At 40.1% G+C, this 14,477-nt stretch overlaps 1 protein-coding gene across 1 annotated transcript in view; it reads left to right on the top strand.

Moving 5' to 3' along the window:
* Positions 1-404: 404 nt before the first annotated feature.
* Positions 405-14,477, top strand: part of NDFIP1 (Nedd4 family interacting protein 1) — a 53,365-nt gene continuing 39,292 nt past the window's right edge. Inside the window, exon 1 of the mRNA XM_055429153.2 lies at positions 405-679. Within this exon, the coding sequence (XP_055285128.1) occupies positions 617-679 (63 nt within the window). The 5' untranslated portion in view covers positions 405-616. The remainder of the gene's footprint in view (positions 680-14,477) is intronic.

Here is a 14,477-nt window from a genome sequence, read left to right as displayed (position 1 = left end):
TAGTCTACGAAGGATGGCAGACAAGAAGTGGACAAGAACTGAGATACTGCAGCCAGATAGATACTAGGGGTCAGATGGCTGCTGTGGGAGACTATCAGTCTCCCTGGGCACCAACGACCTCTAAAACGGGGCTGTGGCCTCGGTCTGGGCTGTGTGAGGAGGGTTCAAAGTAGCACGCAGAGAAAGCTTGGTGCTTAGAACCAGGCACTCATCACCGGCGTCGCGCTCTCTGCGGTGACCTGCAACCTGTTTTGGAAGGAACCGACTCCGACGCCTCAGCCTCGGGGCGCGGAACGACGGGCGGTGCCCACGGCGCGCAGCTGCACCGCCGGGCGAGGCCGGGCCTGGCGGGCCGGGCTGCGCGAGTCGGGGGCGGGGCGGCGGCGCAGCGTCGTCGTCGTTGTCCCCGCCTCCTCCCCTGGGGCCGCGTCTGAGCCTCGGCGGCGGCGGCGGCGGCGGCGCTCACTACCCGAGGAGAGCGGCTGGCCTGGTAGCGGCGGCTTCCACCGAGACCCACCCGAGGCGCGTCCCCGTCGGCCTCCCGACGCCCCCAGGCCGCAGCGCCCGCGCCCCTTCACTCGCTCGCTCGCCCTCCTTCCCTGCAGCCGGCTGCACCATGGCGTTGGCGTTGGCGGCTCTGGCGGCGGTGGAGCCAGCCTGCGGCAACCGGTACCAGCAGGTGAGCAGCGCCCAAGTGCTCCCCCACCCCCCGACCCCGTCCCGGCCCTGCCCGCTGGCCGCCTCAGGCCTCCTCTCCGGCCCCGCCTGGAGCCAACTCGACGCCGCGGCTTGCCAGGCCGCGCTGGGCCTGAGCCGGCCGGGCGGGCCCCGGGCTCGGATTCGAGGTGGCCGCGGGCCGGGACCGTCCCTCCACGACGCGGGGCGGGAGTCGGACGGTGGAAGAACCTCCGCCCTGCAGTATTTTCCGCATTTCCCACGGCGGGCGGGTCGCCGGGTCAGAACCCGAGACCCTCCGGAGGCTTTGACCTGAGGGCTTTCAGTTTGCCTTTTTCCACCTAGAATTTGATGTCACTGGAAAAGGGGGCGGGGAAAAAAAAAAAAAACTAAAAACGTGAAATGTAAAGGGAATTAGATGGAGAGAAGATTAAAATCGCAGCTGCTGCTGCCGACAGCTCTCCGCAGTGAGATGCGATTACTCAGGGTTTCAGAGCCTAGTCTGCTCGTCAAAACCCATTCCCCTCGCTTGCGTTTAAAGACAGAAGTCAAAATGATACGAGGGACAAGTTCCAGTTCGCAGTAGATTTGGAAAACGCGATGTTTAACTAGTGATGCCCCTAAAATGTCGAACTACGTAACGTTGCAGGCTGCAGGGCGTGTGCTGGCTGTGTGTTTTCCAAGCTTGGAAATGACGTTTAAAGAAATTGAATAGCATAGCTGGGGAGAAAATGTATAGGGGATGGGTGGATTATTATCTCGGGTATGATTTCTTAATTGAAGCCCTAGGGGAAAAAAAACTGCTTGTTTTACTCGCCTGTCTGTAGCCTGATTTCCCTCGGAAATTCGAGGGAGACATTTTGCAGGGTTTTAAGAGGTATTTAACACATCGTAATTGTGGGAATTGAGCCAGGTGGCTAACTGATGTTGACTGGAACCGTAGGTATCTGCGTACATTTTTTTTCAGATGCTTTCAGTTTAATTTGCATATAAATGGAATTGTGCTTTTATGAAATTAAATGTCCTATCATAGATGATCTACAGTTTTATATTTTATAAGTGAGGAAAACCAATATGATTAAAACATGTAGATTAATCCTGGTGGGGCCAGTTGCTGGGTTTTTTGCTATCATCAGCTCTGTGTTGTAATTTCCTCCCTCCTACAGCCTGACTCCTCATATGACTAATTTTAAGAATTTAGCTTTTTGGTTTCATAAGCACGCTCAAATTGTGGCAATGCAGTCTAGTCCCTCACAGCCTGGGCTACGTGCTTTTTTGTATGACCTTGGGCAAGGCCCTGGGTTCCTCTCTGCTTTAGTGAAATACGAATGACAGGTATCACTTAACTGTCACCGGGGTGTTCACAGATCACATGTATCCCATATTGTGATCTAGTTCATTCTTTCATCCTGACTAGGATAAAGCAGACAAGCAAAAAACGGAGGCTTTTCTTTGTACTGCCATCTTCTTGAGCTATTAGGTAATGTTGACATACTGCTAGAAACAAACAAAAAAAATGGTGAACTATTAAAATTACGTATTTCTTGGTGTAGTGGTTAATAGCTTTAAATATGCAAAATTGAGGTATGTTAAGGACAGGCCATCTTTTTTACTTTTTAAAAAATCATTGTTTTGAAGAAATCTTCAAAAAAAGAATGAAAAAAAGAACTGATATTCCTAGAAAATTTGCAAAATACGAAAGCCAAACAAAAACCCAAAACGAAACCAAAACCCCATACCAAAAACCTATCACCTGTAGATAACCAAAGTTAACATTTTGTGTATCTTTGTGTACTTACAGCTGTGTAAATATACACAAGGGTAGATCAGTGTATGTATCCAGATAAGGAAAGTTAATATTGATTGAGCATTTACTCTGTGCCAGTCATGGTACTAAGTACTTTACATCCATTATTTCACTTAATCCTCACAGAACCCCTTTGAGACAGCATGTGATGTTGTATCGATGACGTTAAATGACGAAGTCAACACTCTAGAGGCTCGGTAACTTGCTCAAGGTCACCACTTCTAAGTAGTGATTATAAGGGTAAATACACACTCAGCTACTTAAACACAAGCTTATGGCCCAAATATAAGCATATACATAAGCAGATGTATACACATAGATTTGTGTTGTATACATACGTACACAGGCATATCTTTGTACATACATGCAGTTTTATGGGTCCCTGATGATACTTTCACACACTTTGTGCATATGTGTACATGTATGTTTACATATCCACATGTTCTGAAACACATTTGCCTTCTCAAGTTTTCTTGTGTGTGTATTGAGCACATATATGTAGAAAGGCAGACACTATAGCTGTAAAATGAGATGGGTTCATATTTTAACATCTGTGTAGCATGCAATTGTATGGCTAGACCATAGTTTAATCAGTTGCCTATTGTTGGTCTCTAAGGGTGTTTATAATTTTTTTCAGTCACTAATTTTCTTTTACATACATCTTCAACTCTTTCCTTAGTATAAATTTCTAGTGGGTGGAAATGCTTGGTCAGAGAATATACATATTTAAAAGGCTTTCGAATTATGGAATGTTGTTGAGTCGTTTAGGCAACCTGATAGGAGCATGGTACTTTTTGGTTGTCACAAAGGGACCTCTGACTTCTGTTTGATATGGTTAGTCAAATTGAGCTGGTCTTCTAATGAAGTAAATGTAGGAGAAAACTATGATTCATTCATAACTGCAAACAATGGTTTTGCCTTTATGGTCTTTTGATTGGTAGAGCAGTATGTCCCTAATTGGAATTTAGCATCACCCCAGACTACACAGATAGTTTGGGCTCATAAATTTCCTGTGGCTTTATTTTTTTTTCTTTTTGCTATTTGAAACATGAGCTTGTGTGTCCATACATTCTGAAGCACTGTTTCAGAAAGCTCTAGGTAGGCCTAGTGTTAAGAAACTTGTGTGCTGTTCTCTCTGAGGCCATTTACCCTATTCATCCATTCCAAGCTATCTTTGCCTCACTGTAATAGATCATGGGCTATATCGTGCATTTCCCCAAATACTTCCTGAAATGTTTTGAGATATCTGGATTTAAAACCAGTGAAAGTAGGCAATGATGACACTGCTGTATCTGCTTAAAAACAGGCTGCAGAATGTTTGTTTTAGATGACTCCCTGCCTGCTAAAGAAGTGAGTTGCTTTTGGCATCACTAATACGTTTGTATTGTAGTCTGCTGGCGTTGTAGATCAGCTTTGGGTAAGTTCTTTCAGGATTGTGAAGGAAGGTTTTGGTAAATGAGGGAAAGAATTTCATTTCTGGCAGGCCAAACATTTTGCATGTTCAAGTGTTAGATGACATCATGATTCTAGAGGAAGGAGTGAATCGTGCCCCTGTGGCTCTTTTTTTAATTTTTATTTTGTTTAGTATATTCACGTTGTTGGGCAGCCTTCATTTCACCACCATCCATTTCCAGAAAATCCTTACCCCTTAAACAGTAACTGTCTTATTTCCCCCTCCCCAAGCCCCTGACAGCCACCATTCTGCTTTCCATCAGTGAATTTGATTATTCTGAGTACCTCATATAGGTGGAGTAATACAGTATTTATCCTTTTGTGACTGGCTTATTTCACTTAGCATAATGTCCTCAAGGTCCATCCACATTGTCATGTGTCAGAATTTCATTCCATTTTAAAGCTAAATAATATCCATTGTATGTGTATACTATATTTTATTTCATCTGTCAGTACATTTTAGCCATTATGAATAATGCTGCTGTGAATAATGGGTAAATAAGTTTCAAAAGAGTCCAAGCTTTGAATTCTTTTAGGTATATACACAGAAGTGGAATTGTTGGTTTGTATGGTATTGCTTCCCTAGTAGCTCAGCTGGTGAAGAATCTGCCTGCAATGCAGGAGACCCCAGTTTGTTCCCTGGTTCAGGAAGATCCCTTGGAGAAGGGATAGGCTACCCACTCCACTTTACTTGGACTTCCTTGGTGGCTCAGATGGTAAAGAATCTGCCTGCAACGCAGGAGACCTGGATTTGATCCCTGGGTTGGGAAGATCCGCTGGAGAAGGGAAAGGCTACCCTCTCTAGTATTCTGGCCCAGAGAATTCCATGGACTATACATGGGATCACAAAGAGCCGGACACGACTGAGTGACTTTCACTTTCACTATGGTATTGCTATTTTTAATTATTTGAGAAACTGCCATACTGTTTTCCATAGCAATGCACTGTTTTATATTCCCACCAGCAATGCATAAGAATTCCAGTTTTGTCACATCCTCATCAACACTTACGCTTTCTGTTTGTGTTTTGTTTTTGATAAAGCCTGGCTGTGAAGTAGCCTCTCATAATGGTTTTGGTTTGCATTTCCCTAATGATTAGTGAAACTGAACATCTTTTATGTGCTTGTTGGCCATTTGTACATATTGGAGAGATGTGTATTCAGATCCTTTGCCAATTTTTGAATTGCTTGCTTTTTGTTGTTGAGTTGTAGGCGTAATTTCTTTCTTTATTAAAATTGTAATTGATTTACAATACTGTGTTAGTTTAAGGTGTATAGCATAGTGGTTTGGTATTTTCTCAGATTATAGTCCATTATAGGTTATTACAAGATAATGAGTATAATTCCCTGCATATGTATATTCTTGTTGCTTATTTATTTTACATATAGTAGTTTGTATCTTTTAATCTCACACCCCTAGTTTGTGCTTCCTTCCCTTTTGTCTTTGGTAACTACAAGTTAGTTTTCTGTATCTGTGAGTCTGTTCGTTTTGCATATACATTCATTTGTATTATTTTTCAGATTCTACATGTAAGTGATACACAGTATTTGCCTTTATCTGACTTACTTCACTAAGCATATTATTCTCTAGGTTCACCTACTTGCTGCAGATGGCAGTATTTCCTTCTTTTTTGTGGCGAAATAATATTCCATTGTGTGTATATATTAAGAAGGTGTGGGAGGTGTGTGTGTGTATGTGTTTGTATCTCACATCTTTTTTTTTTTTCTCACATCTTCTTAATCTGATTGTTGATGAGCACTTGGGTTGCTTCTAGGAGTAATTTGTTAGTATTTATTTATATTTTCAACTTTTTACTTTGAAAAATTTCAAGCATTTACAAAAATTTAGTGTAATAAAACTTATGCACCTGTCACTCAGCTTCAACAATCAATAAATAGTTAACTTTTTCATTTATATTGTCTATTATTTTGTAGCAAATTCTAGAAATCACGTCATTTCATCCATAAATATTTCTGTGTGTAACTCTAAAAGGCAGTGGTATGATATTTTAAGCAGATATTGTCACATGAGGAAATATGTCATGAGAGCACTTTTGTATAATTTGTTATGAATGCAGAACCAGGATTTGTGAGTGACAGGAGCTGCATATCTTCAACTATCCGTTGTATCTGACTCTCAATGAAGTGCTCTAGGAAAATCTGGCATTGTCTAAACTGGTGCCACCCATTGGTTTCCCTTCAAATTACTTTATCCTGAACATCACCAATATTATATTACTCTACATTAAATTAGATTTTAAAATAATCCTACCATGAGAGTAATATTGTATTTTGCTAACTAAAAGAAGAAAAACTTAGAGAAATTCAAGTGACATTCTCTGATTTACTTGTTCTTAGGGCTTTAAAATGATTACTTGGTTTCTTAATAATTTATTCTTATGTTAACTTTGAACAGTATAACTGTTTAGTGGAACCATATTCTTGTAGTAATGGATAATGCTCATTTAGATAAAACAACTTTTAACACTTTAATTAGAGATTAATGCAAAGAATCAACTTGGTGATCTCATCCTTATTCTCAAGTTACTTTTGCCAATATACCAGGTAGTTGGTGAATATCATGTATTGAATCTGTTGAATTTTACACACTCCAGTTGTAATTAATTGCTTCTCATGGCTGTGTAGATAGATGTATAGTGTATGTTGTTGCCTTCACCAACTGTTAACAGACTTCACTTTGCACATCCTGCTGTTACAATTAGACTGACTCTTTTTTTCTGAGTACCACAGTTTAAAGTTTTATTTATTTATTTATTTTTAGTTTATTTATTTATTTAAATTTTTTTATTTTACAATATTATATTGGTTGGTTTTGCCATACATTGACATGAATTCGCCCCAGGTGTACATGAGTTCCCCCTCCTGAACCCCCCTCTCACCTCCCTCCTCCCTTTATCCTCCCTCTGGGTCATCCCCCGCACACGAGCCCCGAGTAACCTGTAACATGCATTGACCCTGCACTGCTGATTCGTTTCACATAGATACTAGCTCTCAGTTATCAAATTTAAGAACATTTCTAGTGAAATATTTTCTTACTGTATTATATATTTCTCCCCTAGCAGTTTAGTATAATCTTTGACAGTTTTTCTTTTAAATTTGTGTATTGCAGTATTATCAGTTGGTAGTTAATCAGCGGCTTGAATGTGATTTGGAGGTCTTTCTGGAGATTGGATAGTTATGAATGGAAACATAAAGGTTGGTGGGACTTCCCTGGTGGTCCAGAGGTTGAGAATCTGCCTTTCAATGCAGGGGATGCGGTTTGGATCCCTGGTTGGGGAACTAAGATCTGGGACACGGGTTGGATCCCTGGTTGGGGAACTAGGATCCTACATGCTGTAGAGTAACTCAGCCTGCACACTGAAACTACTGAGCCTGCAGGCTACAAGTAGAGCCCTTACGCTACAATGAAAGATCTCCCATGATGCAGCAAGGATACCTCTTCCCCACAACCAAGACCTGATGCAGCCAGATAAATAAAATACAAAGGTTTAAGGAGTGGTTTCTGTTTAATAACAATTTCATTTTATTTGTCATTCAGTACTTAAATGTGGCGATAATGTTGAACATTTCTTGTTGCAGAATAGCACACAGATACATTCTTAATATTCTGGAGTCAAATAGTAACTTGGAAAGCTTGACTTCCCTCCCATTCTTTTCCCCAGAGGCATGACTGCTTTGCAAGTTTGGTGTGTGTTCTTTAGGCTTTTTTCCTTTCCTTAAAAAAAAAAAATGTTAAAAATATTTTTTAAAAATAAACTTTACTTTTTGTAACATTTTTAGATTTTCAGAAATATTGAAGGTAGTATAGTTTCTGTGTACACCAGGCCCAGCTTTCCCACTAACATATTAGTATGGTACATTCGTTGACAATTAATGAACCGATATTGATATGTTATTATTAACTAAAGTCCATACTTTATTAAGATTTTCAGTTTTTATCTATGTCTTTTTTTCTGTTTCAAGAGTCTATACAGATTTCACATTACATTAGGTTGTCATATCTCCTTGTTTTTGATGACCTTGACATTTTTAAGGAGTATAAGTCGGTTATTTGTAGCACATACTTTCTTTGGGATTTGTTAGATGCTTTTCTCATGATTAGATTTGGGGAGGAAGTCACACAGGTAAAGTGCTGTTTTCATCACATCATATCAAGAATGCATACTGTCAACAGTATGTCAACATACTATCAACAACTTATCATGGTTGATGTTGACCTTGATCACCTGGCTAAAGTAGCGTTTGTCAAATCTCTCTACATAAAATGACTCCACCTTCCCCCTCCCCTTTTGTACTGTGCTTTTTGGAAGGAAGTCACTGTGTTCACTATGTACAGCTTATACTTAAGGATTGGGGAGTTAAATTCCACCACCTCATTGAGGGCAATGTGTCTACATTAAGTTATTTGGAATTTTTCTGCATGGGACATTTGTCTCTTCTTCATTACTTTATTTATTCATTGATACTGGTATGGGCTCATTAATTTTATTCTTTGAGTTATAAAAGCCAACACTGTTTTGTTAGGTTGTTCTAGCTTTTGCCATTGGGATCTCCTTCAGTTGGTATGGTACTTGTATCCCTTTGACAGAGCTCTATCTTTGTGGTTTTTAAAGCACTTCTTAACTTTTTGGCACCTGACTTACCATGTATAGTTCCTTAGCCATCCTGGAATCACCTGTTTCTCCGAAGAACCCTGGTTCCTTTTATTGGAGAATGATGTTAGAAACCATAGTCTGTGTTCGTTGCACCTGAAGACTGCTGCTTTTTTTTGTTCTCTTTCCTTCCTTTTCATCCTTCCCTTACTTTTAGTAACCAGCACAGTTTTTTTGCATATAGTAAGTATTCATTAAATACCTATTGAATGACTTCAATCCCTGAGAATGTATTATGGTATGTAGTATTAATTACATTAATTAAGAGAATAAGATAGTGGATAAATGGCATCATTTTGAGATGGAAGAGATCATCTCTTCCAGAGACTTGCAGGAAGCTTCTGAGAAGATGGAGCTTGAGCTTGGCCTTGAAGAACGGGTAAGAGGTAGGTGGGGAGACCAGGACTTGGGAGAAGAGGGTGGAGGTGGACTCTAATGATTTGTTGTTTCCCTGGGGAACTTGTTTCATTTGCTAGAAAAATCACCTATCACCTTTTCTGGCCAGGAACCCTCCTCTTCCTCTACCTGGAATGCTGCCTTCTTCCCAGCGCCCCTCAGTTTAGGTAGTCTGTCCTAAGGGGAGTTTGAGTTCCTCCCCTCCCCCTCAGTTCCGTTAGTTTCCCGTGAGTACTAGATTCCCCTTTCATGACACATTGTGTACACATTTTAAAACTTTTTTCTGTTTATTAGGTTGATACAAAAGTAATTAATTTTGCATTGTTGGACTTTGCTGTTTGATATTGGAATACATTCTTAAATCTGATTGTTATAAATCATTTTAATGTACATTTTGCACTTTATATTTTTTTTGCTAATGATATTACTTGCTGTTTATTTTGTATTTATTTTAGACTAGGAAAATGATGTTAGACAAAATGCAAATTGGAGCTATTTTCTTATTTGAGTTCAAAATGAGTCATAAAGTATTGGAGACAACTCGCAACATCAGCAACGTATTTGACCCAGAGACTAATAATGAATGTGCAGTGCAGTGGTGGTTCAAGAAGTTTTGCAAAGGAGATGAGAGCCTTGAAGATGAGGAGCATAGTTTCCAGCCATCGGAAGTTGACAACGACCAACTGAGAGCAAACATTGAAGTTGATCCGCTTTCAACCACACGAGAGGTTTCCGAAGAACTCAGTGTTGACCATTCTATGGTTATTCGATGTTTGAAGCCAATTGGGAAGGTGAAAAAGCTTTATAAGTGGGTGCCTCATGAGCTGATTGAAAATTTAAAAATCATCCTTTTGAAGTATTGTCTTCTCTTATTGTACACAACAACAGCAAACCATTTCTCTATCAGATCATGATATGTGACAAAAAGGGATGTTATGCAACCAGTGATAAGCAGCTCAATGGTTGGACCTAGAAGCTTCAAACAATTCCCAAAGCCAAACTTGCACACCAAGAAGGTCATGGTCACTATTTGGTTGTCTGCTGCCGGTGTGATCCACTACAGCTTTCTGAATCCCAGCAAAACCATTACATCTGAGAAGTATGCTTAGCAAATCAGTGAAATGCATCAAAAAGTACAATGCCTGCAGCCAGCATTGGTCAACAGATGCTGGGCCCAGTAAGGGCCCAGTTTTACTGTATGACAACGCCGGATTGCACGTTGCACAGCCAATGCTCCAAAAGTTGAATGAATTGGGCTACGAAATTTTGCCTCATCTGCCATATTCACCTGACCTCTTGCCAGCTGACAGGAGAAGTGGTAGCTGCTTCAAGTATCTTGACAACTTTTTTTTTTTTTTATCTTTGACAACTTTTTGCAGAGAAAATGCTTCCACAAACAGCAGGAGGTAGAAAATGCTTTCCAAGAGTTTGTCAAATCCCAAAGCACAGATTTTTATGCTACATTAATAAACAAACTTATTTCTCGTTGACAAAAATGTGCTGATTATAATGGTTCCTATTTTGATTAATAAAGATGTGTTTGAACTTAGTTATCAGTTCAGTTCAGTCGCTTAGTCATGTCCAACTCTTTATGACCCCATGGACTGCAGCATGCCAGGCTTCCCTGTCCATCACCAACTCCCGGAGCTTGCTCAAACTCATGTCCATTGAGTCGGTGATGCCATCCAACCATCTCATCCTCTGTTATCCCCTTCTCCTCCTGCCTTCAATCCTTCCCAGCATCAGGGTCTTTTCCAGTGAGTCAGTTCTTCACATCAGGTGGCCAAAGTTTTGGAGTTTCGGCTTCAGCATTAGTCCTTCCAATGAATATTCAGGACTGATTTCCTTTAGGATGGACTGGTTGGATCTCCTTGCAGTCCAAGGGACTCTCAAGAGTCTTCTCCATTACCAAAGTTCAAAAGCATCAAAGCATCAATTCTTCAACACTCAGCTTTCTTTATAGTCCAACTCTCACATCCATATGTGACTACTGGAAAAACCATAGCTTTGATTAGATGGACCTTTGTTGGCAAAGTAATGTCTCTGGTTTTTAATATGCTGTCTAGGTTTGTCATAGTTATAATGACATATAGCTATATAGAACTTAGTTATAATAATTTAAAATTCACAGTCCCAAGCTGCAGTTACATTTGTGTGTGTGTGCTCAGTTGTGTCTGAGTCTTTGTGACCCCGTGGACTGTAGCCCACCAGGCTCCCTTGTCCATAGGTTTTTCCAGGCAAGAATATATCCCTGCAGTTACATTTGCACCAACCTAAATATTTAGTTTTCATATCTTACGTACAGTTATTCTTACGTATAGGTTAGACTCAGATATTACAGGCTTGTTACCAGAAACAGCAGTCTCCTGCTTACTTTTGCTTGTCTCTTAGCTCTTTCTTTTGCTGTTTTGTTATTATTTGTGAAGGTAAAAAACATATGATATTACTTCTTGATTTCAGTTTTCAGCATTTTAAAAATTGACCACTAGGAGATTTAAGGGTTTAGCGCTCTTTTACCACAACTGCATATGCTCCTATTTCCTGTCTTTATATCTTTCTAGTATAGTTATATCCATATTGTAGTTAGAGCAATATTTAGTATTTACAGTAATTTAAAATAATAAATAATGTTCACAGCTGAGATATATTGTGTGCTGTGATTAGTTTTACTTGCTTAACAGTACCTTATTTTCCCTAAAGTTAACCACAATTTTTTTGTGTTTGCCTAATTTTCTGGGTATATATCATAAATTGCTTATAGCATGAATCATCCGCAGACTCTCACTTAATTTTTTGATATGTTCAAACACATCAGGTATTTTATTGATTTCATTGTTGGGTGGGGGTTGTGTGGTTCTTTTTTGGGTTGTTTTTGGCAGCGTGTGGGTATTAGTTTCCCAACTAGGGATCAGATCCAGGCCTGTGCGATGGAAGCATGGAGTCTTAACTACTGGATTGCAAGGGAAGTCCCTCTTTCCTATTTTTTTGACCTGTACTATAAGACTGCTTTCAAGGTCTGCTGTTTAGTTGTCATCCTAAGATTTCCTTTTCCAATTTTTAAAATCGAAGCCCCTTGCCTTGATTCACGCTTTTTTTTTCTTGATTTATTGTCTCATTTCTATAGAACACACCCTCTAGTACTTTTCTGAGAAAGAATGCATGAGTTAAACTTTTTTGTTGTTGTTGTTGAGACTTTGAACATCTAAGACTTTTTTTTTTCAGTCTGCACCCTTACCTTGATTTCTAGGCTTCTGGGTTGAAAACAGTTTCTTTTAGAATTTTGAAGCCATTTGTTCCATTGCCTTCTGGGTTCCACTATTAGGAAGACTGAAGCCAGTTGTGACATCTGATTCTTTCAATGTGGCCTACTTTCTGTTTTTCTGGAAGCCTTTAGGAACTTCTTTTGTTCCCAGTGTTATTAAATTTCACTGTGTTGTACCTTGGTATAGATCTGTTTACGTCTGTCATGCCAGGCGCTCAGTGAGTCCTTTTGGTCTAAAAGCTGATGTCCTTCAGTTCTGGGAAACTTTAAAAAGTATTTGGTTGACTTTTTTTTTCCTCTGCTTCCCCCGCGGCTTTAGTAGCACACTGTCCATGTTTTATGATTTTAATTTTTTCTCTTGTTTCTCTGAAATTACTGAAACTTTTTTCTTTTTAAAGTTTATGCTTTCCTGCATAGTTCTTTCCTCTGTGTTGCATTTATTCTCCTTGCTTTGGTCTTTTATGATCTTTGAATTAGAAGTAGGTGATCTTTGCCTGCTTGGTTAAAAATACACAGTTGGTAGAGCAATTTGGAAGCTCACTGTGGTTGATGGAGCTTCTTGACAGGCCTTGTTACCTTTTAATCTAACTAGATTGTTTCTTTGAGTGACAGTGTTTTTCTGTCTCTCTTCTTGGGCTGGTCAGTTTCCCCAGAGCTTAGACCTGGCTGCTACTATTCTAAGAGCTGATTGGCAGAGGTAGACTGGGAGATCTCAAGGTTTAGTACCTAAGTCTCTCACTTAATCACTCTTTTCTGACAACCCATTCTTTCTTCAAATCTCTGGTGTCTCCGGTCCAGACTTGTACTGCTTCACACTTTCCAGAGAGTAAACCTCCAGTCTCTTAATGGGGATTCTGGGAGCTGTGAGTGTTTAACTGGGTCTCCAACTTCTCTTTCTGCTTTTAAATCTCATTTTCGCTCTTACTTTCTCTGGTACCTGCTACCACCGGTTCTTAAGCCTTGAGAGGGTACAGTGCAAGAGAGGTTGCTTTCCTGCTTTCTGGTTTAGGATTCACGTTTCTTGGGTCTGCTGTGTAAGTTCTCACCTATCCTGCTTCTAACTTGCAGGATTTTATTGCTGCTTCCTCTCCTGTTAGTAAAGTTTGTTAAATTTGAGGCAAAAAAGAAATTAAAAAATGACTAACATTTACATTTGAGAGGGTTTTGGAAGGGATAAAGGGGCTTCTCTTGTGGCTCAGATGGTAAAGAACCTGCCTGCAGTTCAGGAGATTCAGGTTTGACCTCTGGGTCGGGAAGATCCCCTGGAGGAGGAAATGGCAACCCACTTCACTATTCTTGCCTGGAGAATCCAATGGACAGAAGAGCCTGGTGAGCTACAGTCCATGGGGCCACAGAGTTGGACATGACTGAGCGACTAACACTTGCACTTTTTTTGAAGGGATAAGAGGCAGATCTGTGTATTCAATTTTTAACTGGAGCCTTATGATTGTAATTACTTCTTTTGATTATCTTTTCTTTGATAAGCTTTTAATTTAATGAGGTCAAAAGCATCAGTCATGGCCTGATAAAGTCTTTGGGTGATGTTGATTATAAAATGCAAGCAGTTACACACTTGCATAGTAGAACATTCTGTGATGAGGTAAAAGGAAAGATATGAAATGCTTAATGCTTAATTGTTCTTCCAAGAGAAGGGAAACTCCAGACAAGGCCTGAATTACAGCAAACTCTTTTCCCATCCATAATCTCTGCCCCATTGTGCTCTACTCTAAGCATCATCATCTGATCATAAGCAGGCATAACTGAGAGAACCCTGGTAGCTCATGGGGTCAGCAGAGCCAGGAAGGCTGCAGTTAGCACAAGTCTCTGGATTCTGGACATGTCTGTCACTTTCAGGGTTTGTATATTTGACTATACTCTTTAATTTAGACTATTCCATTTTTCGATGTACCAATTGGTTGTTTTTAGAATGGAAGACTTTTAGGAATTACAGTGTGATCAATTAAAATACCAGTTTTCCTTCGTATATACCACAAACATTTATTGAATACCTAGTTCTACCCAATACACTATGCTAAATACTTTATTTCCAAAGGTTGGAGAGGTTATTTCTCCTTTGTTTCTTATTTTTGTTGCATGCATGCTAAGTCATTTCAGTCACGTATGACTCTTTGTGACCCTATGGACCATAACCTGCTAGGCTCCTCTGTCCATGGGATTCTCCAGGCAAGAACACTGGAGTGGGTTGCCATGCCC

The sequence above is a fragment of the Moschus berezovskii genome, chromosome 8 (genome assembly GCF_049115385.1).
Source record: "Moschus berezovskii isolate FMDL1 chromosome 8, NW_MosBer_1.0, whole genome shotgun sequence".
Taxonomy (NCBI): domain Eukaryota; kingdom Metazoa; phylum Chordata; class Mammalia; order Artiodactyla; family Moschidae; genus Moschus; species Moschus berezovskii.
This window is presented reverse-complemented; position numbering and strand designations above follow the sequence as displayed.